Source organism: Chionomys nivalis, chromosome 13 (assembly GCF_950005125.1).
Source record: "Chionomys nivalis chromosome 13, mChiNiv1.1, whole genome shotgun sequence".
Classification (NCBI taxonomy): Eukaryota; Metazoa; Chordata; class Mammalia; order Rodentia; family Cricetidae; genus Chionomys; species Chionomys nivalis.
In genome coordinates this window covers 8,654,131-8,681,851 of record NC_080098.1, presented here as the reverse complement: position 1 = coordinate 8,681,851, position 27,721 = coordinate 8,654,131, and the positions used below count along the sequence as shown (strand labels likewise).

The 27,721-nt window shown below is 40.4% G+C and overlaps 1 protein-coding gene across 3 annotated transcripts in view; it reads left to right on the top strand.

Annotated features, from left to right (window-relative positions):
- The window catches only part of Cul2 (cullin 2), a 40,606-nt gene extending 14,331 nt beyond the window's left edge, over positions 1 to 26,275 (top strand). For 2 of the 3 annotated variants that reach the window (XM_057787820.1, XM_057787819.1), the window contains exons 3-21: positions 69 to 171; positions 1,882 to 1,976; positions 5,289 to 5,394; positions 5,986 to 6,068; positions 6,729 to 6,825; positions 6,916 to 7,026; positions 9,062 to 9,224; positions 11,182 to 11,306; positions 14,460 to 14,567; positions 15,747 to 15,806; positions 16,300 to 16,428; positions 16,516 to 16,602; positions 16,906 to 17,058; positions 17,305 to 17,382; positions 19,803 to 19,869; positions 21,305 to 21,507; positions 21,871 to 21,972; positions 23,813 to 23,929; positions 24,708 to 26,274. In XM_057787820.1, the coding sequence (XP_057643803.1) occupies positions 69 to 171; positions 1,882 to 1,976; positions 5,289 to 5,394; positions 5,986 to 6,068; positions 6,729 to 6,825; positions 6,916 to 7,026; positions 9,062 to 9,224; positions 11,182 to 11,306; positions 14,460 to 14,567; positions 15,747 to 15,806; positions 16,300 to 16,428; positions 16,516 to 16,602; positions 16,906 to 17,058; positions 17,305 to 17,382; positions 19,803 to 19,869; positions 21,305 to 21,507; positions 21,871 to 21,972; positions 23,813 to 23,929; positions 24,708 to 24,839 (2,119 nt within the window). In that variant the 3' untranslated portion in view covers positions 24,840 to 26,274. Of the gene's footprint in view, positions 1 to 68; positions 172 to 1,881; positions 1,977 to 5,288; positions 5,395 to 5,985; positions 6,069 to 6,728; positions 6,826 to 6,915; positions 7,027 to 9,061; positions 9,225 to 11,181; positions 11,307 to 14,459; positions 14,568 to 15,746; positions 15,807 to 16,299; positions 16,429 to 16,515; positions 16,603 to 16,905; positions 17,059 to 17,304; positions 17,383 to 19,802; positions 19,870 to 21,304; positions 21,508 to 21,870; positions 21,973 to 23,812; positions 23,930 to 24,707 lie in introns of all 3 variants that reach the window. The other variant, XM_057787822.1, reaches the window with a different exon arrangement.
- The last annotated feature ends 1,446 nt before the right edge of the window (positions 26,276 to 27,721 follow it).

The following is a 27,721-nucleotide window of genomic DNA, read 5'->3' as shown; positions in this document are numbered from 1 at the left end:
GTTTCTTCTTTTGATGCCATATATAAGTATCATGTTTTGGCTATGAGAACCTTAATAAATCAATCTAGAGATATCTATGCTTTATGCGTGGCCTATCCTGAACCACTTGGAGAAAGACTTTATGCAGAAACAAAGATTTTTTTGGAAAATCATGTTCGGCATTTGCACAAGGTAAGGGACGATACAGTTGTGATATGCCTGTGCTTACAGCTGTGGTTCTTTGACTAGCTCACTGATTTCCAGAGGAAGACAGCCATCAAATTAGGGTGGTATTTTTTTTTATTTGTTTGTTTTTTGAGACAGGGTTTTTCTGTGTCGGCTGTCCTGAAACTAGAGCTCTGTAGATCAGGTTATTCTCGTACTCAGAGAGATTTGTCTGTCTCTGCATCCGAGGTGCTGGGATTAAAGGCATGCGCACCACCGCCCGGCTTGACCTAAATTTCTTAAACAGGAGTGTTACTTGGTTAACAGGGGAAATCAGTTTGGTATTTCAGGGGTTATTTATATCTGCTACCTAATCTCAAATCTCACCAATTTAAAATGGACTTCTATGACCCCTGAATGGTCTCTGTAGACCATTGGAGCTGGGGATCATCTGCAACCTAAACTCGAGTTTGCCATCTGTCTTAATTAGAAGTTGGGCGACCATCAGGTCTTACTTCATGTCAAACAACACAGCCTCTCCCTTGATAATGGATACCCTGTTGATCCAGAGAGCTGAAGAATTAATATGTCTTTTAAGACATGTGGAAGAAATATACTGCTTTAACATGTGTTTATTATCCATTGTATCATTGCATGTATTCTTTAGTGTGTGCATTTATCATGACAGTGGTTTTGATAGCAAGTTCTTTAAAATTGGTTCAATGTTTAATATGTTGCATTGGGTCAAAGTTTGACTATTATAAGCTAGTGAGCTTGGCTATAGATAATTCATAACCATGTAAGATATTTATTAATGTTGGAATTTATTAAGTTAGGCTGTGATTGGTTGTTTTTTGTTGTTTTTTTGAGACAAAGTATCATGTTACCCGAGATGAAATAGAAGGGTTTCTGTGAGTACAAGGTGATCCTAGGTTACAGAGTATTCTGGACCAGCCTAGCCTACAAAGCCACATTATGGTAAAGAAGAGTTGAAGACTGACCTAGCTCAGTTAGTAGACCGCTCATCTAACATGAAAACTAGGTCTGCTTCCCAGCAGTGCACACACCGGTTGTGCTCTTGCACACTTGTAGCCCCAGCTTAGGGGAGCCTTGCAAGTTACAGGCCAGCTTACGCTGTAAGTGGTCCCGTCTCAAAAACAACTTTAAAATAACTTTTATGCAGAAATCCATGAATATAGTAGGATTGTTTTCTATTATTTTTATCGTGCTACAGATTGAACACAGAACTTTGCTCATGCTAGGTGAGCATGCTACTACTGATCTAAAATCTTAGCTCGTCATCTATCTCAAATAGAAAAATCTAAGCCAGGTGGTGGTGGCAGAGGCAGCAGCAACTGCACTTGTCAATCTCTGAGTTCAAGGCCAGCCTGATCTACAAGAGCTAGTTCCAGGACAGGCCTCAAAGCTACAGAGAAACCCTGTCTCAAACAAAAACAAAAAACCAAACACCCCCCCAAATAAAACAAAAACAAACTTAGCTATGATCATTTTTTCCTTTATTTTGAAGAAATCTTTGATAGTCATTTTTTCTTATTCTAAGGCTCACATTTTCCCTCCAGTTTCATTTGTAGTAAAGATAGTTAAAATGTAATTTATAAATGTGGATGATAATGCTTGATTTATGCTATCTTTAGAAGTTTGATCCCATACCTTCTGTAATTTCATTGTGATGAAAATGATTAGTACTTTCAAAGCAAAAATGTTTTTTCTGTTTAGAGAGTTCTGGAGTCTGAAGAACAAGTGCTTGTTATGTATCATAGGTATTGGGAAGAGTACAGCAAGGGTGCTGACTATATGGACTGCTTATATAGGTGAGTGCTTTAGAATCTTGACCACTTACAGTACTGCCTGCATTCATAACTCATTTTTAAGGTTATTTTTATGTATATGGGTGTTTTACCTGTGTGTCTCTGAGGCATTTGCATGCCTGGTGTCCTGGGGCCAGAAGGCCATCAGATCCCTTTGGTTGTGGCTATTAGGACTGGAAGAGCAACCAGTGCTCTTCACTGGGCTGTCTCTACCCCAATAATTTATTTTTAGTGTATATTATACTAATGGGTTTAATTATTAAGGAGTAATTTATATTATTTCTCAGTGGAATATGGATTACTAATAGGGACTTTGTTAGATAGGTCTACAGTCAGAGAAAGGTGTATCTGAGACAGGTAGGTATGTAGACACTTAACCCCGTGGAAAAGACAAATGTTTTGAGTCAGTTCCTTCAGATTGTGTGGACCATGTGGTAAATTTCAGCAGGAATGGTGCAGGAGCTCTGATTGGATGAAGCTTAGGGTAAATCTAAGCCATGTCCCCGCGTACATTTGGAGAAGACGAATATGCGTTTTTCAGGCTTTATTTGGCCACTGTTAAAATACGTGGCAGTTTTCTTTAAGGTCCTCTGGGCAGGTTGACCCAGGCATAGTTGTGCTCCCTGCTCTCCTCTCCTCCTGTCTCCCCCCACTGCTCCGTCTGGCTGTACTCTGGATGACTGATTCTGGCACGTTCTTCTTTTTCTGCTTTCCAGTTTCCCTTGTCGGTATCATCTCCAGCTTAGGTCTTGTATTTCTATGGTTCTCTGTGCTGTTCCTATTTGATTCAGTCTCGTAGGCCATAAAAATAGAACAGTTGTCTATTGCATAATGACAGATCTTAAATTCTAATAAATGTCATTGATTGTTTATACATAAGCTAACATGGCTGTGCCATAACTAAGCACTATAGTCTTAGGGATCCTCTGAAAATAACTAGGACTTGCTCAGTAAAGCAGACTTCTTTTTGTCTTAATTAGGGTTTTTATTGTGAAGAGACACTGTGACCATGGCAACTCTTATAAAAGAGAACATTTAATTGACGTTTTGTTTTAGAGGTTTAGCCCATTAATATCGTGGCAGGGAGTATGGTAGCTGGGAGTATGATGGAGTGCAGGCAGACATGGTGCTGGGCAAGTAGCCAAGAATTCTACATCTTATAGGCAACGGGAAGTGGTCTGAGAGAGACATTAGGCAATGCCTTGAGCATATATGAGACCTCAAAACTTGCCTCCACAGTGACACACTTCTTCCAACAAGGACACACCTCCTAATAATGCCACGATGTCCTATGAGATTATGGGGGCAATTACATTCAGACTACCATATTACACTTCCTAGCCCTCATACGCTTGTAATAATATCATAATGCAAAATGCATTTGGTCCAACTTCAAAAGTCCATATTGTCTATCACAGTCTCAACAATGTTTAAAAGTTCAAAGTTGAAAGTTTCTACTGAGATTCATGCAATCTCTTAACAATAATCCCCTATAAAATCAAAATAAACAGATCACATACTTCCAACATAATATGGCACAGGATATACATTACCGTTCAAAATACCACATTTATCGACAGTAAATACCAGACACTGACATGAAGTATGTGTTGCTCTTCCTCTTGGGCCTAGAGAGTCCACTCTTACAGTGATTATGGCCTGAAATGGATGTAGTGATAATTTTATCCTGTGTTTTGTGGCTTGGCCACAGATGGGCCCAAGTTTCAGCATCTGACTGTGGAGAAGCTAGCTCTCTAGGCATAGTCTGCTCTCCCACCCTGCTCTGGCAGTACCTACCACAGTGCCAAGGCAGCTCTCAGCTCTCAGTTCTCTGGCTTGGTGGTACTCCTTTGCCTTGCTGGTTCAACAGAAGTATAGTTTACTTTGTCTAAGTTGCCAGTGTAGAAACTGGACTTCACAGTGGCACGGTGGCTTTTAGAAAAGCAAAAACATAACTTAAAAGATTGCTGGGCAGTGGTGGCGCACGCCTTTAATCCCAGCACTTGGGAGGCAGAGGCAGGTGGATCTCTGTGAGTTCCACATAAGCGCCATGTGAGGTTGGTAGTGATTCTGAAGTCAGCCAGTTGGTAATTGAAGCAGGATGGAAACCCCATCAGACTACAGAGCTCGTTGATTTTATTTATACTATACTGTTTCTACATGCTTTTAAAAATTTTTGATTTTTTAATTTAACAGAGTCTTGTCAGCTCTTGAACGCAGTCTGTAATCGACCACGTCCCAAGCGCTAGGATCATAGGTGTATGCCACCATATCTGGTTTATGTTATCTTACTAACAGTGCCCTTGATTGCAGTCTAACATCACTAACTTCCCACTGGCTGTAGCACAATCATAGAGCTGATGACTATGGGAGTCAATTAATTGTCCTACAGTATTGGTATCATATTTTATTGGTAAGGTTAGTAATAGTGAGATCTTTTCACAGATGCCATTATTTAATTAGATAGAAACATAAATAGTGTTTTTCTTGGGTGTTGAACTGGGCATTTCGTCTAGGCCATTCCTTGTTTACTGACTAGTCATATTCTGTAAGACTATGTGTAATGAAATCATTGTAAAGAGAGAAACGCTAGTTTCACCAAGTAGTTCTGTTTTAAGAAGGGAATGCGCCTCACTGTTGACCAAGCTGATCTGGAATTCTTTGGGCACAGGCTTCCCTAGTGTTTTAGCCTCAACAGGTACATAACTTTAAAATTTATTAAGTAATCCACTTTAAAATTTTTATTTTTGTTATTTGTTCTAAAACAGGGTCTTGCTAGCTTAGCTTGTCCTTGAACTTGGTGATCCACCTTTGCTGTCTCAGTCCTTTCCTTATCTGAAAGGCATTTGTTGTTATTGTTCAAGTTGTATTTCTAAAATAGAAATATTTCTAAAATATTTTAGAAATACAACTTGAAGGGCTGGGTGCTGGTGGAAGGGGAGAAGGGAAGAAGGAAGGGGTGTGCAAAATATATAGTTAAATTAAAACAATAAAAACAAGAGAACTGGGGTTAAAGCATACTTTCTTCTTCTGTACTGAGGCTTAAACCCAGGGTTAGTAGCATACAGGGGAAATTCCTGCTGCCGGAAAATGCTAAGTGGACTCTGTGGTGTAGTAACCCTTGTAGAAAGTTCGGGGCTAGTAATATATTGTTTTCACTTCTTTCTAACTTGTATGTAATAATTTCTTATGGAGTTATCACTGAATTAATCTGTAAACTTATGATCCTAAGATTACTATTCTAGATTCATAAATTATTTATTTTCCTAACTAAGTTTGAGTTTATATCCTGTGTGTTTGTGCTTGATTTTTCAGGTATCTCAATACCCAATATATTAAAAAAAATAAATTGACGGAAGCCGATTTACAGTACGGCTATGGTGGAGTAGATATGAATGAACCACTTATGGAAATAGGAGAGGTAAGAAATTCTTTAAGTGACTGCAAACATAAGTTTGTTTTTAAATGTAAATTTGTTATGTGTATAAATGCATGATGTACATCTGCCCCGTTGCATGATAGAGGCCAGAGGATAATTTTGGTATCATTTCTCCCTTTCTACCTGTATGAGTTGCAGGGTTAGCTCATCTGTACCTAGTATATAAATACTTCCTAATCAATAAGGGTTTTATAAAGCAGCTGCTTTAGGAAGATTTTCCGTGACTGTTAAAGCCATAGAGGAGGTGGAGCGGCTATGGGACAAGTGCTTGCCTCCCGACATGCTAAGACTGATCCCTGGAGCCCACCGAGTGCTCCAGAAATTTGTGCTCACTCCCGTGTGTGCACCGTGGTACACAGGCCCCACACATGTTACACAAACACACACGTTTTTAGTTTTATAATTCTGATGTGACGTCTGCTCCTTTAAATGAGATGTCATTTTTCCTTCTGCTTTTACTTGTATTTTAAAATATCAATATTTCTATTTTATTTCTATTCTATTTTAAAAATATGCTAAAATGAATGGGAAAAACTACCTAATTCAGCCTTTGATTTCTGTTGTTCCTGGCAGCTAGCATTGGATATGTGGAGGAAGTTAATGGTTGAACCCCTTCAGAACATCCTCATCCGAATGCTGCTCAGAGAAATCAAAAAGTGAGTATGGGTTTTCCATCTGAGTTAGTGCTTACTTATCGACTATTATGTTCTTAGCATGTAGTGGTTGTTTCTGTCAATTCTGACTAATTTTGAGTTCACTTTAATTTCTTTCATCAGTTTTTCAGTAAGGTTTTTCTGGTTATTTCTCATAGCAAATACAAAATTGGATTGCCTTCTTCTGATTTAAGTAGTTTGCTATTAGCCAATAGCAACACTGCTAATTTCTGTATGCTTATTCTGTATTCTGTAAATGAATTCAGTTACTTTAATAATTTTTGTATAAAATTTGTGGTATATGCCCCCAAGGCCACATGTAAACCAATACTTTTACCTTTTTTTCCCCCCAGTTCGAATGCTATTTAGTTGTTGTCTAATTGCTGCGGCTTAGAGAGGCTTTCTGTCCTCCCGATTCAGTCCGGTGTGATGCAGCCTGATGCCCGGTGTCTGGTTACAGCTGAAGAGTTGTCTCAGCGATAGTCACGCCGCACCGCTTCTATCACTGTGTTAGCTATAATGATAACAAAAAGCTGTTTCACACTCGATGCGTGCGTTTTGACCTTCTAGTTTTATTAGGCACTAAGTTAGCAGCTGTGTACTGGCATGTACGTGTGCAGATGCTGTGTTCTCAAGCATATTTTGTGTTATACTTTGTTTCAGTGATCGTGGTGGAGAAGACCCAAACCAGAAAGTAATCCATGGGGTTATTAACTCCTTTGTTCATGTTGAACAGTATAAGAAAAAATTTCCCTTAAAGGTAAAAAGTCTACTTCAAAACATGATGAGACCTTTAGTTTCTGAAATTATTTCAGTTTTTACTAATAAAATTTTAATTGATTTTTTTCAGTTTTATCAGGGAATCTTTGTGTCTCCATTTTTGACTGAAACAGGAGAATATTACAAGCAAGAAGCTTCAAATTTATTACAAGAATCAAATTGCTCACAGTATATGGAAAAGGTAAAGAAACAAACACTTCATGTTACACACCTGGCAGGATTTTATTTAACAGCATACGTATTTAATATTGCCTTAGCGGAAAAGGTTTCGTTGTAACATTCCTCCTAAGGGAAAAAAATGCTATTTTATTTACATTATTAAACTTAATATAACACGGGATGATAGATTGCTCAGTGATTGAGAGCATATACAGCTCTTGTAGAGGACCTGCGGTGAGTTCCCAGAACAACCATTGTAACACCAGTTCCAGAGGCTCTGGTGATGCTCTTTCCTGGACTCCATGGGCACCTGTGTACCCTGGTGCACATACCTACACACAGGCACATACATACACATGCTAAAAAGTTAGTATAAAATGGATATTGTTCTACTGTTCAGGTGTGGTGATCAGAGAACAATTTGGTGTAGATTCAATCCTTCCATCATGTGGGTTCTGACAATCCATCTTAGGGCCTTAGGCTTTTATTGATTTCTTGCTGTTTTGACACCGAGTCTTATAGCCTAGGCGGACCTCCAGTCTTCACCTCCTGAATCCTGGGATCACAGGTGTGCATTGTTGTCTGGTTTAACCAGCTTTTGGTTCACAGTGTTAAGGGTCAAGCCTCTTGTTATTGAATAATTTTTGTTAGTTTAACCAGGAAGATAAAATATTGTAAGAGCTAGCACAACAAGCACCTTTTAAAATCTAGAGACCTTTGTTTTCTCTAACTACCCAGAAACTCTTGTCATTACTAGTAGGTATCCAGGAGAATAGAGCCTCATTGACTGTTCTAATGAAATTGATATATTTCCAATGATTTCCCTTACATATTTCCAGACAGACAACCACCAATCTTTAAAAGGTCACACTTATGTAATTCCTTGGGGTCAAAGTCCAGAAACTTTATTTCCTTCGCTTCATATCAGAGTGGTTTCCTAGTCTACACAATTGTATGTAAATGTGCCCGCTAGCATAGTCTTTATGGCTATAATATTGTAGTTTTGTTTTGTTGAAGAATTAGATTATTTACCTTCCACCTTTATTAGCTTTTTATTGAACTGCATTTTATTTGGATTTGATTACTTTCCATACATGATAATCATTAATAAAAGGTCTTGGTTGCCATATTTAACTCACTGTAAAAGCCTGTCCTTAAGCCAGGCAGCCGTGATGCGCACACCTCAATCCCAGCTCTCAGGAGAAAGAAGCAGACAGTTGGAGACCTACAGATTGAGTTTCAAGACAGCCAAGGCTGTTATATAGAGAAACCTTGTCTTGGGGGCAGGCAGGCAGTGAAGGAAATTTTTTTTTTTTAGATTCATTTATTATGTATACAGTATTGTCAGTATTCTGTGTGCATGTGTGCCTGCAGGCCAGAAGAGGGCACCAGATCTCCTTACGGATGGTTGTGAGCCACCATGTGGTAGCTGGGAATTGAACTCAGGACCTTTGGAAGAACAGGCAATGCTCTTAACCACTGAGCCATTTCTCTAGCTCCCCGGGGAAGGAAGTTTTAATGTGACAGTTAAGGATGGTTTATGTAGTTCCCATTTTATAAAATGGAAAGGAGGGGCTGGAGAGATGGCTCAGTGGTTAAGAGCATTGCCTGCTCTTCCAAAGGTCCTGAGTTCAATTCCCGGCAACCACATGGTGGCTCACAACCATCCGTAATGAGTTCTGGTGCCCTCTTCTGGCCTGCAGACATACACACAGACAGAATAAATAAATATAAAAAAAATATATAAAATGGAAAGGAGAAAGAATTTACTTCACATTGATCTTTACACTTACTCCTGTTTAGTGTTGGCTTCCCAAGACAATGGGTGATTTGGGCTGATGAGTAGAGGTAGTTCTTGTTCAGAGTGCAGTGGGGCGAGGGGTGTAGGTGAGAGTTGGTAACCTAAGTAGATCTGAAGTGACTTATAAATTTTTTGAATTGAAATTGGTTATATAAAGCTTTTCCATAACCTTACCTGCATTCCCTAGAGGCATTAAGAGTTGGCTGATGTTAAACTTTTCATTGTAGTTCATGATTATAAGGATATATTTCTGTAGGTTTTAGGTAGATTAAAAGATGAAGAAATTAGATGTCGAAAATACTTGCATCCAAGTTCATATACTAAAGTGATTCATGAGTGTCAGCAACGAATGGTAGCAGATCACTTGCAGTTCTTACACGCAGAGTGCCACAACATCATTCGGCAAGAAAGAAAGAACGGTAAGTGCTCCCAGTGGGCATGTGAGTGGAAATTAAATGATGTGTCCGTCCAAGTTTGCTGTACTCCCTGGCATATTATATATTCTTTCCTGACTCAATATAGTTTAGACTTTTGGAAGAGCATTTTCAAAGTACAGTCTGAAGTAAAAAGATGAATGTGATTATGCTCAGGTTACTTGACTTAATATGTTGGGAATTCCTTATCTAAAGTAGAAAATCAGACTGGGAAAGAAGTATAGAATCAGGAAGGATAAAACAGGGTTGCTCAGTCTAACTCAGTTTAAAGCAAAGTACACTGAAATACTAGCTATAAACGGTGAAAACATTTTTTTATATGCTCCGTTGCTGTGTAGTCAGAACAAAGAATATATTAGGAAGCATGTAGAATACATGGAACTTTATACCCTGGAATGGGAATATAAATTGATGCAGCCATGTTGCAAAGCTAACACTGAGTACCAAAGCAAGTATATATGTATATTTCATGATCCAACAAGTCTCCAGGCTTGGGGCTTTTCCCCTATGCATACATATACGTGTGTACAAAAATCTACAAGGATCTTTATAGCAACATTCCTTGTAATGACTAGAATCAACCCCTATGTCCAGTGATGCTTATACCAGAGACTTACAGAAGAGAAATGAGCACACTAAAAAACACAACACAGAGGCCGGGCGGTGGTGGCGCACGCCTTTAATCCCAGCACTCGGGAGGCAGAGGCAGGCGGATCTCTCTGAGTTCGAGACCAGCCTGGTCTACAAGAGCTAGTTCCAGGACAGGCTCCAAAACCACAGAGAAACCCTGTCTCGAAAAACCAAAAAAAAAAAAAAAAAAAAAAAAACCACAACACAGACGAGCCATAAATAAATAAATAAATAAATAAATAAATAAATAAATAAATAAATGTTGAACAAAAGAAATGAGTTAGAGCTGGGTGGTGGTGGTGCAAGCCTTTAATCCCAGCAGAGTTCAAGCTAGCCTGGTCTACACAGTGAGCTGCAGGACAGGCTCCAAAGCTACACAGAGAAACCTTGTCTGAAGAAAAACAAAACAAAACAAAAAACTAAAACAAAATCAGTCAGAAGCATTGTGTAATTGTGTTCATAGTTGAGGCCAGGTGAGCTCAGCCTGTGGTGACTTTTGTGGAGGAGCAATAGTGATAGGGAGATGGATGTAGGCCTTTCTAGGTATAGGTAATCTGCGTATATGAGGCGTTGTGCAATAATTCACAGAGTCATAGTTAAGATATGGACAGCTATCTGCATGTATATTAATGCCTCAGTAAGATGTTTAAGGTAAACATAATATACAAAGGCATCATTTCTCACCGATCAGTAGCACAGGAACTTCTTGCTATTTGGTTCTTTGCTTAGAAGAATCTCCCTACAAGATTGACACAACCATAGCACCTTTAGGGGTTTTTATACTACAGATCTTCTTCCCCATATTAATAATCACAACATCATTTCCCAGTAATTTTAATAAAGTTGTGAGATATGTGGGATTGCTCTGTACTAGTATAAAATACTTTTAAAGCCAGGCGGTGGTGGCACACGCCTTTAATCCCAGTACTTGGGAGGCAGAGGCAGGTGGATCTCTGTGAGTTCGAGACCAGCCTGGTCTACAAGAGCTAGTTCCAGGACAGGCTCCAAAGCCACAGAGAAACCCTGTCTCGAAAAACCAAAAAAACAAAAAAAAACTTTTAAGATCTGCTGCCAATATCACATAATGCATAATAGCAGGTGAGTACAAGGGGAAGAATATGTTTTCTTGAATGTTCATCCGTCATCACTGCATACCAAGTAACAGCATTGAGGGAGGTAAGGTGACTGGGAACTGAGGGGTGCCTTTGTGTTCAAGTGGGGCGTGTCTTTATCCACGTATTTCTTTAATGTCTGCATTTTAAAGTATTACATAATAAGTTTGGAAGCTTGATGAACTCTTTTTTCCCCTCAGACATGGCAAATATGTATGTCTTGCTCCGTGCTGTGTCCACTGGCTTACCTCATATGATTCAGGAGCTGCAGAATCACATCCATGATGAGGGCCTCAGAGCAACCAGTAACCTTACTCAGGAACACGTGAGTGCACAAAAGACTTAAAACAACTCTCTTAGCCAGACAGAGAGGTTTGCTTCTGACCTTGATGTTTTATAAAAAAAGGGTTTGTCACAGGAAACTAAGACATTTATATTCAAATCTTTAAATCTCAAACTTAGTGAGTTCTTCTTGGGATTATTAAATTGTGAGAAACCATTGAGAGAGAGCAGGCTGCCCCGTGGATTTTGGAGCCTGTCCTGGAACTAGCTCTTGTAGACCAGGCTGGTCTCGAACTCACAGAGATCCACCTGCCTCTGCCTCCCAAGTGCTGGGATTAAAGGCGTGCGCCACCACCGCCCGGCGCATTTGTTAACTTCTGACAGGAAACTATTTGTAGTTTATATATAATTGTGTTTCTCCTGTTCTGCGCATGCCATTCCAGATGCCACAGTCACTCTCGCTCAACTTCCCTAAACCCTCAGCTTCTGCCAGTGACCAAGTATTGTCAGTGTTAGTACTAGGGATGTTCAAAATTTATTACTAGGTTTCCAGATGATTCAGAATATTGAGTGACATTGAACAAAAACTGAGTCTCATTTCAGGGCTGAGATGTGAGACTTTGCATTTGTGGTAAAATTTAGTCATCGTATTTCAGAGGGAAAGCAACTCTTAAGTATTGTGTCCTTCTAAGCTGTGGGGGAGTTAATTCTGTCAATGCCAGGATCTTATTTTTTTTTTTTTTGGTTTTTCGAGACAGGGTTTCTCTGTGGCTTTGGAGCCTGTCCTGGAACTAGCTCTGTAGACCAGGCTGGTCTCGAACTCACAGAGATCCGCCTGCCTCTGCCTCCCGAGTGCTGGGATTAAAGGCGTGCGCCACCATCGCCCGGCAATGCCAGGATCTTATTGTCACAGGCATAGGCTTTATACTTGTCCCAGCTTCCTTCCTTCCTTCCTTCCTTCCTTCCTTCCTTCCTTCCTTCCTTCCTTCCTTCCTTCCTTCCTTCCTTCCTTCCTTCCTTCCTTCCTTCCTCCCTCCCTCCCTCCCTCCCTCCCTCCCTCCCTCCCTCCCTCCCTCCCTCCCTTCCCCCTCCCTCCCTCCCTTCCCCCTCCCTCCCTCCCTCCCTCCCTCCCTCCCTTCCCCCTCCCTCCCTCCCTCCCTCCCTCCCTTCCCCCTCCCTCCCTCCCTCCCTCCCTTCCTTCCTTCCTTCCTCCCTTCCTCCCTTCCTTCTTTTCTTTTCTATTGAGCTCTATATTTTTCTCCACACTCCCCTCCCTGCCTCTCCCCTCCCCGCTTCATGGTCCCCATGCTCCCAATTTACTCAGGAGATCTTGTCTTTTTCTACTTCCCATGTAGATTAGATCTATGTAAGTCTCTCTTAGTCCTCATTGTTGTCTAAATTCTCTGGGATTGTGATTTGTAAAATGGCTTTCTTTGCTTTATGTTTACAAACCGCCTATGAGTGAGTTCATGTGATATTTGTCTTTCTGTGTCTGGGTTACCTCACTCAATGTTTTCTAGCTTCATCCATTTGCCTGCAATATTCAAGATGTCATTTTTTTCTGCTGTGTAGTACACCATTGTGTAAATGCACCACATTTTTCTTATCCATTCTTCAGTCAAGGGGTATTAAGGTTGTTTCCAGGTTCTGGCTATGACAAACAATGCTGCTATGAACATAGTTGAGCACATGTCCTTGTGGCACGATTGAGCATCCTTTGGATATATACCCAAAAGTGGTATTTCTGGGTCTTGAGGGAGGTTGTTTCTTAATTTTCTGAGAAATCGCCACACTGACATCCAAAGGGGTTGTACCACTTGCATCCCCACCAGCAATGCAGAAGTGTTCCCTTTTTCTCACAACTTCTCCAGCATAAGTTGTCATCAGTGTTTTTGATCTTGGTCATTCTTATAGGTGTAAGATGGAATCTCAGAGTTGTTTTGATTTGCATTTCTCTGATGACTAAGGGCGTTGAACATTTCCTTAAGTGTCTTTCAGCCATTTTATTTTATTTATTTTTTTTAATTTTTTTATTTTTTGGTTTTTCGAGACAGGGTTTCTCTGTGGCTTTGGAGCCTGTCCTGGAACTAGCTCTGTAGACCAGGCTGGTCTCGAACTCACAGAGATCCACCTGCCTCTGCCTCCCGAGTGCTGGGATTAAAGGCGTGCGCCACCATCGCCCGGCTTCTTTCAGCCATTTTAGATTCCTCTGTTGAGAGTTCTCTGTTTAGGTCTGTACTCCATTTTTTAAAAATTGGATTATGTGTTCTTTTGGTGTCCAGTTTCTTGAGTTCTTTGTATACTTTGAAGATCAGACCTCTGTCTGATGTGGGGTTAGTGAAGATCTTTTCCCATTCTGTAGGCTGTCGTTTTGTCTTGTTGACCATGTCCTTTGCTTTACAGAAGCTTTTCAGTTTCAGGAGGTCCCATTTATTAATTGTTTCTCTCAGTGTCTGTGCTGCTGGGGTTATTTAGGAAGTGGTTCCCTGTGCCAATGCATTCAAATGTACTTCCCACTTTCTATGAGGTTCAGTGTTGAGGTCTTTGATCCATTTGGACTTGAGTTTTATGCATGGTGATAGATATGGGTCCATTTTCATTTTTCTACATGTTGATATCCAGGTATGTCAGCACCACTTGTTAAATATGCTTTCTTTTTTCCATTTGATATTTTTTGCTTCTTTATCAAAGCTCAGGTGTTTGAAGATGTGTGGATTGATATCCGGGTCTTCTATTTGGTTCCATTGGTCCTCCAAGCTGCTTTCAGTACTGTAGCAGTGTAGTAGAGTTTGAAATCAGGGATTGTGATGCCTCCAGAAGTTCTTTTATTGTACAGTTTGTTTTGGCTATGCTGGGTTTTTTGCTTTTCCATATGAAGTTGAATACTGTTCTTTTGAGGTCTGTGAAGAATTTTGCTGGGTATTGCGTTGAATCTGTTCGGTCTTTCTTTAAAGCCTCCTGGTGTTCAAACAGAAGAGTGTATAGATTTATGTGGCAGAGGACTCGCTAGGCCTGGTGTTGAATGGCAGTTCATTTGGTATAAGTGTCTTAGATTTTTAGACCTTGTAGCTAGAGGTGGCAGGTGGGGTGTGTGTATGAGGGGATGGGGGGGATATGATATAATTTGGGGGTTTAAGCATTACTCTTCTTGAATATCTTAAAATGTGGATTTATATTTTGTATTTTATGTTTTTAGATGCCAACACTATTTGTGGAATCAGTTTTGGAAGTACATAGCAAATTTGTTCAACTTATCAACACTGTTTTGAATGGCGATCAGCATTTTATGAGTGCTCTAGATAAGGTAACAATGGTAGACGTACATAATTCTCTTTAACCTGTAATGTAAAATTTCAATTAGGCATCTTTGTTAGACGTCTAAGGTTGAGATCTTTGAGACACTCAAGTTCTCATTAAATAACCACATTGAATTTGAGAGGCTAAGTAGTTTTAAACTGGTTAGTGAGCCCCATAGAGTTTCCTATGTCAGTCTTACTGTTGTTAGTACACTGTTATGCATAATCCTAATGTCTGTTAGAACTGATACTTTTCTGTATAGTCCCACCAGTGGTAGGGCTGGTATTTTCCTATAATCTTTGCCATATTTCAGCTGTATTCATTCTTTGGAAGACACCAGGAATTTGAATTGGTATTTGACATAGGAAATTCACTTACAGATTATAATATATCAAAAAGTACTGCTAACATTTCAGTGATGAGTAGCAGATACTATCTTATGAGGAAGGGCATATGTAATTCTATAACAATATTTTGGTTTGTGTGGTAAATTATTCTGTCAACATGATAAAATACTGAGCTAAGCAGAAGGAAATTCTTTGTCTTTTTTTGGTCTTTCGAGACAGAGTTTCTCTGTCCTGGCTATCCTGGAACTCGCTTTGCAGACCAGGCTGGCCTCAAACTCACCAAGATTAACCTGCCTCTGCCTCCCAAGTACTGGGATTAAAGGTGTGTGCCACCATTGCCTGGCTTTTTTTAACTGAAAATTTCATAAGTTTCTGCCTTTCTAATTGACCATGCTATATGCTACCTCTCACAGTAAATGAAACTGTTCACTGAATGGTGACCTGAAGAAGCAGAGAGAGGGGGGAAAAAAGAAGGGCCCAGAGGTGGCAATATCCTTTTTTAACACATAACCTTAAGAAATTCTGGGGAAATAGGTCAGTCTCAGCACCTGTGTGAAAAACATTTGTGGCAGTGTAATCCCAGTGTTGGGGAGGTGAAGAAGGGCATCATGGGGCTTGCCGTCAGCCAGTTTAGCCTCAACACAAAGCGGATGACTCTTGAACAAGGTAGACCTTACCTCTCTCTACATGTGCAGGTGCGTTTATTCTCCCTTGCACTAGACAGAGAGGGAGAGATAGCTGAACCGTGGGTATTATAGACATGATTACAGCTGATCCTCAGCCTCCTGTGTGCTCTCGCCTACTTTTGGTAACTAACTGTGGGCTGTCTTCTTGTTTAGGCCCTTACATCTGTTGTAAATTACAGAGAGCCCAAGTCTGTTTGCAAGGCACCTGAACTGGTAAGTTTAGTTGCTTAAAAGTAATCTCATGCAAAGTCAATAAAGGAAAACTTGGTAGACTGGCAAATTAATTTGTTTTGTGTACTTTTTTCAGAAGATGAAACTGTCTGTGTATAGTCTTGAATTTATGTCCAGAATGCATGAGACCATGTGCCCTTTCTTAACCAAAGGAGAACATAGTTCACAAATAGCATGATAGAAAGAAACGTATACTGCTTATTATGGTCACTAATTACTGGTTAGATTTTTTCCTTTCTTTCTTTCCCTTCCTTCCTTTCTTCCTTTTGTGTTTTTAAAATTAACCCGATGCTGCTTATTTTCTATAACAGCTTAGAACGTCTGTTGAGGCACTTTGCTTCGCTTTTTGTGCTGTTGCTGGTGACTATTCCTGGCCTGTTCTCAGCCTGGGTCCTTACGTCACCTCTAAGTGGCCCACCTATCCCTGTCTGTCCCAAGGGCTCTTTGTAAGATTTATTACCAATTTCTCTTTGAGCTTGCTAAGTACTGTGACAACTTGCTGAAGAAGTCAGCAAAGGGAATGTCTGAGAATGAAGTGGAGGACAAGCTCACCAGCTTCATCACCGTGTTCAAATACATCGATGACAAAGACGTTTTTCAGAAGGTGAGCCGAACAGAGTGTTTAGTTAGTATTTTGCTTTCATTTGAAGTTGAAGTCATAATGAAAATAACCATTTACATTTTCATGCAGTTCTATGCAAGAATGCTCGCAAAGCGTCTAATTCATGGGTTGTCTATGTCTATGGATTCGGAAGAAGCCATGATCAATAAATTAAAGGTAACACGAATCATTGTACCAACAGCCAAATGGCTCATTTTATGTTTTATGTAATGACTACATAATTCACAGCAGTCCATTTCTTACTGTGTGTGCATATCTAAGTGGTCAGATGTAAATGTATTTGCATACAATGTTATATGTCAGTATGAGACTCAAAGAACCAGAAGTTTCCATTGATTTAGAATGATCTCTAAGTTCAGTATTAATTCAAAACAAAACAGCCCATCTCTGGTCTCCTGATTGTTTCATCCTGGCTGATCATTCTTAGTTTGCGTTACATGCTTTGCAATTTGTTTCCAGCAAGCCTGTGGCTATGAGTTTACCAGCAAGCTGCATCGGATGTACACAGACATGAGTGTCAGTGCTGACCTCAACAATAAGTTCAACAACTTCATCAGAAGCCAAGACACGGTGATAGATTTGGGGATTAGTTTCCAAATATATGTCCTTCAGGTATGACAGTGCTTGTTTACATTTGTGAATTTGACAATGTGATAAAGGTTAGCAGATGACTCCTGTTGATAATGCATGGTCAGCTGATGAGTTGTGGACCACACTTTATAGACTTGTAAAGAAATGTGTCCTGATGGTGAAGGCCATAGAAGGTCAGCATTATGAGAAAGGGAAAAGGTCTGTTTCAGCTGCTTGCTTGCCCAGTAGATCTCTATCTATTGAACTTATTTCACTGTTCCTTTCTAGGCTGGTGCATGGCCTCTCACTCAGGCTCCTTCATCCACATTTGCGATTCCTCAAGAGTTAGAAAAAAGTGTACAGATGGTAAGTGTGCAGGAAAGATGCAGTAAACAAAGGCACTGTAATGACTTTGTATGTCTGATTCGTAGTATTGGTTATTCTGGTATTGTATGAAGGTTTAGGGCTACCTTGAATGTCTCAGTGGGTGTTGGCACTTGCCGCTAAGCCTGACAACCTGGATTCAGATACCAGGCTCTACATGGTCGATGTGGAGAACTGGCTCCCTCAGGTTGTCCTCTCTTTCATGCATGACCCATAACATGGACAGTACTCCATCACCCCGATAAATAAATGTACATTAGTTTAGGGAGAAAGAAAGCTCCAGTGTCATTCTGACTTTCCATTTCAATTTTGAGGCCGTGTTTATGCTTCATTTAGTCCTAGTAACATTTTAATTTTCCTGTAATGAGATACCAAAAAATAATACGGAGTCAGGTGGTAGTGGTACACATCTCTAATCAATACTTGGGAGGCAGAGGCAGATGGATCTCTATGATTTCATGTCTAGTCTGATCTACAAAGGGAGTTCCAGGACAGCCAGAGCTGTTAGAGAAACCCTGTCTCAAAAAACAAAACAAACAAAAATATATACGTATGCTACATATTCAAGTGAAAGTCTATGTTACACTCATACACAAATAGGTGTGTGTGTGTGTGTGTGTATTGTTTGTTTTTTGAGACAGGGTTTCTCTGTAAAAGCTCTGGCTGTCCTGGAACTCACCTTAGATTCACCTGCTAATGCCTCCCAAGTGTTGGGATTAAAGGAATATGCCACCATGCCCAACAATTTTTTAAATTAAAAGTGAAATATAAAATAAAACGAAGGAAGCCCTGGCTTCCACTCCATCACAAAACCAAGTGTGGCGGTGCACATCTCTATCCTAGCATGCAGGAGGTATCAGAAGATCAAAGTCCTTCACAGCTATGTATTAAGTTAAAGGCCACCTGGGCTCTCTGAGACCCTTTGTCCAAAAAAAAAAAAAATACAAAGGATGAGACTGTTCTCTCAAATTCACACATTCACTATAGGGAAGGAATTTTCCACATTTTTATTCCTTAATTGTGTGTATGTAGCGTGTTTCATCTACCTGTGGGTATGTGTGTGAGTGCAGGTTCCCACAAGTCAGTGAGGTGATAGGATCCCCTAGGGCTGGAGTTATGTGCAGCTGTGAGCCATTTCTTGTGGGAGCTTGGAATCAAAATGTCATTTGCAAGAGCAGTATGTGTTCTTTTTTTTTTTTGGTTTTTCGAGACAGGGTTTCTCTGTGGTTTTGGAGCCTGTCCTGGAACTAGCTCTTGTAAACCAGGCTGGTCTCGAACTCACAGAGATCCGCCTGCCTCTGTCTCCCAAGTGCTGGGATTAAAGGCATGCGCCACCACCGCCCGGCAACAGTATGTGTTCTTAACTGCAAATTCATCTCTTTATAGTGTCCATACAATTATAAATTTATGTGTAGTATCAACAAAAGACTATGGATAGAGAGGTACCTTGAACCCCACAACTTTGTTCATGTCATTGTTGACGTGGATGTCATGGACCCTGTTTTGTATTAACCACACATGCATTGGTTAGCCTGTAAGCTATGAGGGTCGATGTGCTGGTGAATGAAGGTTGACATCATGTATATGATGGTATATTGTTTAAACAGAATCTTGTAAAGTCTAGATTAATATTAACAGTGATAAATTGATATTTCTGACTTGATGCAAAGATGTAAAATTTGCAGGTACTGAGTTTGAGAAAACTGGACAGGCTGTAAATGAAGAGTTGGGATAGGACCAAGGGCTTGGTGCAGTGGACCTGAGCTCAGATTCTAGTGCCTTGGCGGGGAGAAGACACAAGGACTGGGAGTTCCTGGCTGGCCAGTGCAACTGAGATAGCAAGCTCCAGATTCAGTGAAGCCCCTTTCTCAAAATAATGAATAATGTGAACGATTGAGGAAGACATGTCCATGTTAACTCATACCCTTCATGTATACATACAAGCTGGGATAGTTAAATAACATGCTGACATGTTGTGGTAACTCAGATTGTAGCAGAGAAATACTTCCGTAGACTGATTCCTGCACAGGCAGCCTGTTGCCTGAGTTATTCTGCCCTTCCTTGTTTAATGCTGTTTAACCAGGGTGGGCTCAAGTAAATCTCTGCCTTAGCTTTGCATGTCTCTGTGACTGAGTGCGCACATACCATAGCGTTTGGCTGCTCTGCTTTATGGGTAGAATGCTTTACATGCAGGAATCCAGAGCAGGTCACTGCTGACTCAGCAGAGTCACCACAGGTTGGTGCCCGCACACAGCAGTGATTATTCATGGTCTTGAGCAGGTACTCTGGACAAGCTATATCATTAAGTGAACTAAGATGCGTTATCTTTTCAGGATGGTAATAAATTACAGGTAAAAAGTTATGGGACCTAAAAATAGCTTAACATCTCTCTCTTTCAACAGTTTGAATTATTTTATAGCCAACATTTCAGTGGAAGGAAACTGACGTGGTTACATTATCTCTGTACAGGTAAAGAACATTTAATTACTATTTGTTCAGTGATATTTACCTGCTTTGTGTGGTCTAATTATAGTTTTTCCTCACCTCCCTTTTTGGTACTGTTAAGGAAACCTACCACCACTGAACTATGTTTATAACTCTGATAACGTTCCCTTTAAATTTTTTGGGTTGTATGACAGTGCATTTTTGTAGCATTTTATAAATATTAGAGAATTTGTTAAGAAAGGCAGACTAATGGGTTAGATATTCTTGAATAGTTGTTCTCTGGCGTTTCCTGAGCCCTGTACATTGACTTTTATTTACAGTGCTGTCATGAAGTGTCAGAATAGAAGCAGGTATTCTAAGATTGCCTTTCTTCTTGGTTCCGTGGAGATGTTCAGCCAAAGCAAAGGCACGTATTCTTTTCTTAGGCTCAAATTATTCCACTTGGTTAATTTGTGTGAGTTATGCATGGGTGTGCTTCTTGCCCTATGGGTGCATATGGAGATCACGGTCACCACTGGCCGACTTCCTCCCCCTTTTTGAGACATTACCTGTAGCTCACCAGTTCAGTTAGAGCTATCCAGCAAGCTTACCCATGCTTGCCATTGAGATCACAGACATGTGCCCCGGCCCTGGCTGTCTGGCTAAAGATTCCAACTCATGTCAGAGCACTTGTGCAGCGAATACATTACCCCATCAGGGTTTTATTAGTTTTTTGTTTTGTTTTGTTTTTAACTTTTGAAAAGTTGCCTGACAACTAATTCCAGCACTTGGGAGGCAAAATTAGTGAATTTGAGACCATTGTGGTCTGTCTGTATCTGTTTGTGCATTTGTGAAGTGTACCCAAGCCTGCCACATCTGGCATGGGGGCAGCAGAGGGAAACTTTGGGAGTCCGTTCTCTTCTTCCACAGTGTGGGTAGCAGGCTTGAACTCAGGCAGTCACACTTTGAGAACACACAAGCAGTGATGGTATAGTATTGTAGGTTTTACTTTTTTACTCTTTGGGGGCTGCCACCCCCAGTTCATAAGTAAATGCACATGGAGCCTTATCCTTTCTTATGAATTCCCAGCGTTAGCTTGACTTGTTTCTAGCCAACTTTTCTTAAACTATCCTGGGTTTTTTACCTTTCTTTATTCTATAGATTTCATTCCTTCTTTTCCATGGCTGGCTGGCTGGCCTTTTATTCTCACTTCTTGATCTCTCTTGCTCCTCCTTCCTCTCCTCCCAGATTTCTCCTTCTGTTCATTCTCTCTGCCTGCCAGCTCTGCCTGTACTCAGTACTTTCACATGACAGTCCCATGTCCTCCAAACAAGAACTTTGGATGCCTTCCCAGGAGCTTTAAGATGTCTTTGGTTTACTTTTTTTTAGGGAAAAGCAATTCAAACTATCATTTATGACCGCTTTGAAATGAAAACAATTTGGATTATCAGTATATTGTCAATTTTTGTTTTATTTGTAGGTGAAGTTAAAATGAACTATTTGGGAAAACCGTATGTGGCTATGGTTACAACCTACCAAATGGCAGTTCTTCTTGCCTTTAACAACAGTGAAACTGTCAGCTATAAAGAACTCCAAGACAGCACTCAGATGAATGAAAAGGAGCTGACCAAAACAATCAAATCATTACTCGATGTAAAAATGATAAACTATGATTCAGAGAAGGTAACTAACTTCCCAAGGGACTCCATGCTCTACCTGATGAATGTTCTTTTGCGGGTATTGGTTTTAAGTTTGTGGTGTCGTCCACGTGACTCTGTAAATTAGCCCCTTATCATGAGAGAAGACCCCTGGCTTTTCCACAGATGAACAAAATACTATTGGGCGGGCAGGGGGCGGGGTCCACTGACCTTCAGAACCTTGGAAGCATAGCTTCCTCTAGAGCTGGCTCACTTGTCTGCAGTATGATTACCGCAGCTTTGTTAGTACATATAATGGCTGGGCCTGGGAATAGTTACTTTCTAATAGAAATTGTTTAAAATTCTGGCAAGCGTGAAATCAGAAAAAAAAATTTTGTTTTAAATATAGGAGGATATTGATGCAGAATCTTCATTTTCTTTAAATATGAGCTTCAGCAGTAAGAGAACAAAATTTAAAATTACTACGTCAATGCAGAAGGACACACCACAAGTAAGTGCTTGTTGGAATGCCACTTCTTTTAGAAATATTTAAGTAGTGGTTGAATGAGTCCATTTTATACCTAGATCAAGTAAACCTTTTTACTTTAAAATTAATAATATGATAAATATTCAATTTGTTGGCCTTACAATTATGTGTCTGCAGTATGTTAGTGTTTGAAAGATAGGCAGCTTATTCAGGGGAGCTCCAGTTCAGCTATCTACTCATCAATTACGTCAATTATAAATAGTGGTAGGTTTTGTTAAATTTTCATCTGTGTATACAGTGAATTTCTCTCATCCCCTCTCACTCTGCTGATGCCCTCTTCCCAAGCGGTCCCTCTTTGTTTTTATTTTTAATGATTCCATAAGTTTAATTAAGATAAAGAAACTGGACAACTTAACCAGTGTCTACACTATTGAGCAAAATGCTTCTTTCTTAGCAAACATTAACTTCATGAGTTGGGGATTGTGGGTACGTAAGGGAGAGAGTATATTAATGAATGAATGAAGGAATGAGTGAATGAAAGGATGTATGTATGGATGAATATAGCCATTAGGACATGCTGTGTGAATGTTCTGACAATGAGCTATATCCCCAACCCAGTATTTTATCTTAAAACATAGGTTGGGCTTGTGTGTGTAGCTCAAACGTAGAGCGCCTGCCTAGCATGTGAGTCCCTAAAAGAAACTAAAGGCAGGATTCTTTTTTTTTTTTTTTTTTTTTTTTTTGATTTTTGAGACAGGGTTTCTCTGTAGTTTTTGGTGCCTGTCCTGGAACTAGCTCTTGTAGACCAGACTGGCCTTGAACTCACAGAGATCCACCTGCCTCTGCCTCCCGAGTGCTGGAATTAAAGACGTGCGCCACCACTGCCCGGCTTAAAGGCAGGATTCTTATGTGTGGCTGCACAGCTTCCCTACATGGTTTGTCTGGTATTGAGCCAGCAGGAGTGTGGTTGAGACTCTTGGATGAAGCAGTGTGGCTGGCTTTTGGGTGAGTTCAGTATTGATCACCAGGCTTCATTCAGACTTTGCTGACTGCCTTTTGGATTCTGGGATGGGAAGTAGATAAGATGTCTCCCCTTGGAGGAGGGGAGACACACACATTAATTGCCACGAGTTTTGAACCCTAATGTAACCAAGGTCTCATTTCTAGTAGAGTGAACAACAGTCTAGGGATTTGTCCTTAAAAGACTACTGTGTAATCCCCAATCTTCCGGCATCGTCTGCCTCTCTGCCTCAAGCCCTTGTATTTCACTGTTGATCACCCTTTTCTGGCCTGTCTTCCCTGCATTCTCTTCATGAGCCAAAGGAGCCCCGCCCCCCACTGCAGCCCTATCCTATCCAGTCTGTGCTACGTACCATGCATGCTACAGCTTCATCTGAAACATCTTGGCATAGAGGCTAACTGATAAGACAACAGTCTTAAAATTTTCTTTTGTGTAACTTAAGTCTTTTTTATTTTTTTTCTTATTTATATTCCAGTATAGTTTAGAATAGTATGTAAATTTCAAAAGTAGTCTAGCTTTATCTTACACATCATGTATAATCCACTTTTCCTGATTCCCCGGCTCTCTGAGGGTATAATCTGTTTTTTTAAGACTTTATTTTGTATGTCTGAGTGTATGTATGTGCACCTAATTCGTGCCTGAGACAAGAAAAGTCCAGAAGAGAAGGACTTGGTCCACTGTGAATACTGGAAGCCAAGCCTGGGTCATCTGTGTGTTAAAGCAGCCATGTCTCTAGCCCTGATGCTAATTAGTAACTGGGATTTTAAAAATTTGCTAATGGAAACTTAAAAACAACATTCAGTGTCTTATCTGTGGGTCACCCCTGTTGTCCATAAAAAACAGGAACTGGAACAGACGAGAAGTGCTGTAGATGAGGACCGGAAAATGTATCTCCAAGCTGCTATCGTCCGCATCATGAAAGCACGCAAAGTGCTTCGGCACAACGCCCTCATCCAGGAGGTAAGGGAAGGCCTCAGGATTTTGTAGTGTGCTCTGTCAAAGTCGAGACAACCGACATCGACCAAACGGCATAAAGAAATGCTGGGTTAAAGAGTTCTTCTTTTAGAGAGTTCAGTTTCGTTGGCAGAACCAGCATTGCTGTTTTGAACTTAGAGATCCTAAACTTGCCAATTTGCTATATCGCCTTTCCACCTGGAAAAAGGGAACACTTCAAGTGTTCATGTGTTCCTTTATTCCCTTTACACACTAATATTTGTGTGGGACAAACACCTTAAGGCTCTTCTGCAGTGCAGAGATCTCAGCTTGGCACTGAAAGAAATGATCAAGACTATGCATCAGCCAGGCAGCAGTGGCACACGCCCTTAATCCCAGCACTCGGGAAGCCTGAGGCAGGTAGGTGGATCTCTGAGTTTGAGGCTAGCCTGATCTACAAGAGCTAGTTCCAGGAAAGCTAGGGCTATGACATAAACCTGGTCTCAAAACAAAACAAAAAGTGTGTGTGTGTGTGTGTTTGTGTGTGTATGTTAGAAGAAAAGTAGAGTTAGCATTAGACTTAGAGGCTTATTGAATAATGTAGCTAGGTGACAATGTTGGTAGTTTACTATTTTGCTGTATCTTATATTTTGTACTTTAATTCCTCTATCATCACGTAAAAACTGATCTCCCTTCACTCTCTAAGTGCGCTGCCTTGTTCCGTGTCAATCTCCTTACAGCTAATGGGTTGGAAATGGGTGTGTATGCTTATTGACTAGAGCTTGACTCCCTGTCTCTCTCACAGGTAATAAGCCAGTCAAGAGCCAGGTTCAATCCCAGTATCAGCATGATTAAGAAGTGCATAGAAGTTTTGATAGACAAGCAGTACATTGAGCGCAGCCAAGCATCTGCAGACGAATACAGTTATGTCGCGTGACACCCTCTTCTGGTGCGGGTGTGAGGTCATTGCCGTCACCATTTGGTGTGCTCCTGTGGGAAAAAGCAGGCCTGTGCCTCCATACTTCGGTTATTTGGCAGCCCCTGTTTTTCTGCTGTTTACAACATCACCAGTGCCACGTCATGAGCGTCAGAGAAAATGCCTAGCGATATTTCAAGCTCATGTCAGGATGACATTTCTTAACTTTACTAGAAGAAGGAGTGAAGCGTTGCTGAAATGTGGGGTTCGGTTGGGTACCATGCTTTCTCCCCTTCACGTTTGCAGTTGATGTGTTTTTTTTTAAATGTATCTTAAAGGACATAAAATAAAAACTTAAATATTGTAATATGACAGATAACCTAATAATTGTATCTACATTAAAATGACAAACATGATGTTGCTGCTTGTCAAATAAAAAAATAAAGAAACAGAATGCCTTTTTCTATGTGGATGGAATATCAGGTTGGACAGAAAATAAGACATCCAAGCAGCCAACAGCATTTCATCTTGGTGATGAAGTGCACTTGGGCTCCTGTTTAACCTTCAATTAAGACTTCCTCGTTATTGTTTTTGAATACATAAAATTGCATCTGGTGTAAAATTCTCTGCTGTGAATTTGAGCTAAATGGCATAAGTAATTTTGCCGACTGAAGATGTAATTCTGTCAGTGGTTTTCGTGATGTGCTGTACAAGAAACAGAGTGGTGGCTACTGTGGTGACTTGAGCCTGGCAGAGAAGGACCTGCTCCCCCTCAACTCTCTTCTTGACACATTAACGCTGACATAATGGCTATTGTTGATCTCCCGGAGTTGTAGGAGACGGACTCCTCCTCTCCCTGCCCACCACCAGCACCCCTTCCCCAGTGCAGGTGACTCCCCGTCCTAAGTCCATAGCAGTGTCCCTCGACGCTCTGGCACATTACACCACCGCCTTGTCTAGGGACATGGAATCTCCCCTTAGTTTGTTTACTGCAGATAACAGGGGCATTAAAATACTCTGGTCTCCATATTATACATCTGCCATCCCTATATTATTGCTTTTTTTTAAGCCGGAGTATTTAAAGCATATACAATACAAATACTTTGTTTATACTCAATTTATATCTCTTAACAGATAAGGCCTTAAACCCACAATGATAATATGCTGAATAAATAAACAGTACTTAATTTACATTCTCATGTGGCTCATATTTAAATTTATTTGATGATTTGATTACACCTTTTCTCGTTTTAAAGAGTTCAAAGAGTCTACTGGGGTTCTAATGACGACTGCTGTCTTTATTATCTTGCCTTTCTACCTTCTGAGGATAATGGCAAGGTGTGTGCTGTTGTACATTCTTGGTCAAGAAACAAGGTCCTTTTTTCATAACTTGTTAAGTTTTCCAAATTTATAAATATTAAGCCAGAACCTGATACTGTCAAGAAATGCTCTGTTGAAAAGTAGATGGAATACTGTGATGGATTCAAGGTCTCTTCTCATTTCTCCTTATTTCCTGACAAGCAGAAGGGATGAGAAAGGTCAGGGTAAGTTCTGCTGAGGCCCCACTGAGGAAGTGAAATGTGCTCACTGAGTCTATCCAGCACCCTTTCTCCCTGGAAGAGCCCCAGGCAAGAGCTCCAGCTTGGCCTTAGTGGGTCACAGGTCACCTGTCGAGGTCACCGCCACATCGGCTACAAGAAGGTAAGAGGAAGGGAAAAGAGGGCTTTTATGTTTAAAAAATAGGGTAACAAGCAAATTCTCAACATTTTTAAAAAGTAAGTTCTCTTTAAGTAACTCAGCAGGTAAGTTGGATTCCCAAGACCAGTTGTTTGTAGGGAGCCCCCCCCCAGCTGTCTTTGGACTTCCTCTTTCTCTCACACACAGACACACACACTCGCACACACATGCATCATTGCAATGCAGACTTTTAAACCTTTAATAGTAATGTTGGGTCTTTTAACAACAGTTTACAAATAGCTTATCAGTATTTTTTCCTTTTGAAGTAACGTGTAGAATTATTCTGTGGCTTAGGCCAATATAATGATTTGCTTTGGTAAATCACCAGCGTTTTGTTTAACCCTGTTTATTTTATAATTGATACATGCTACGTTGCTGTAACATTTCTTATGGTATTTTAACCTTTGGATACAAACTAGCAAGATAATAAACATATTATCTTGTTTAACTTTCAGATTACCTCTTGTTTTTTCCTTGCCTAGAACTGGAAACTAAACAGACTTCTGAGTCTAAGTATAAGCTGAACTTGAATCAAATCTCATTTAACGCCATAGACCTACTTGCTGTCTCTGGAGACTTGTCCATACAATAAGTTCATCTGGATGTGGTGGTGGAAGCCCACAGCCCCTGCCCTCGGGAGGCAGAGGCAGGCAGCGGCAGGCAGATCTGAGTTTAAGGCCAGCCTAATCTACATAGTTCCAGGCCAGCCACAACTATGTAGTTTCTGTCTTGAGAGAGAGAAATGCTCCATCATACATATGGAAAAATATCTAACTTTTAACTTTGTATGTGATCTTTAACATGTGTGATCTTTTTACTTAAGATGTTAATGTACATCAGTGGTTCAGTAAAAGTTACCTGTGAGTTAATGTAAAACTAATCTATATATTCTTAAGCTATCTTCTTAAAATTTTGAAGTATTTAATAGCAAAGGTAATTATTTGGCTCTTAATTTTTTGTTCCAAGGAAAATTACTTGTTGAGCAACATCAGTATAAAAATGAACTGGAAAACAGCTGGTGCTGAAAGCTTGTGAACCTAGGTTGTGGCTCAGCTGAAACTAATTGGAGAATCAGGACCAAAGCAACTTGTAAGCCTTGGTAAGATTAGAGCCCAGCTACACTGATTGGAGGGGAGGAATGCTGGTTTGCATATTCAGTGCCTGGG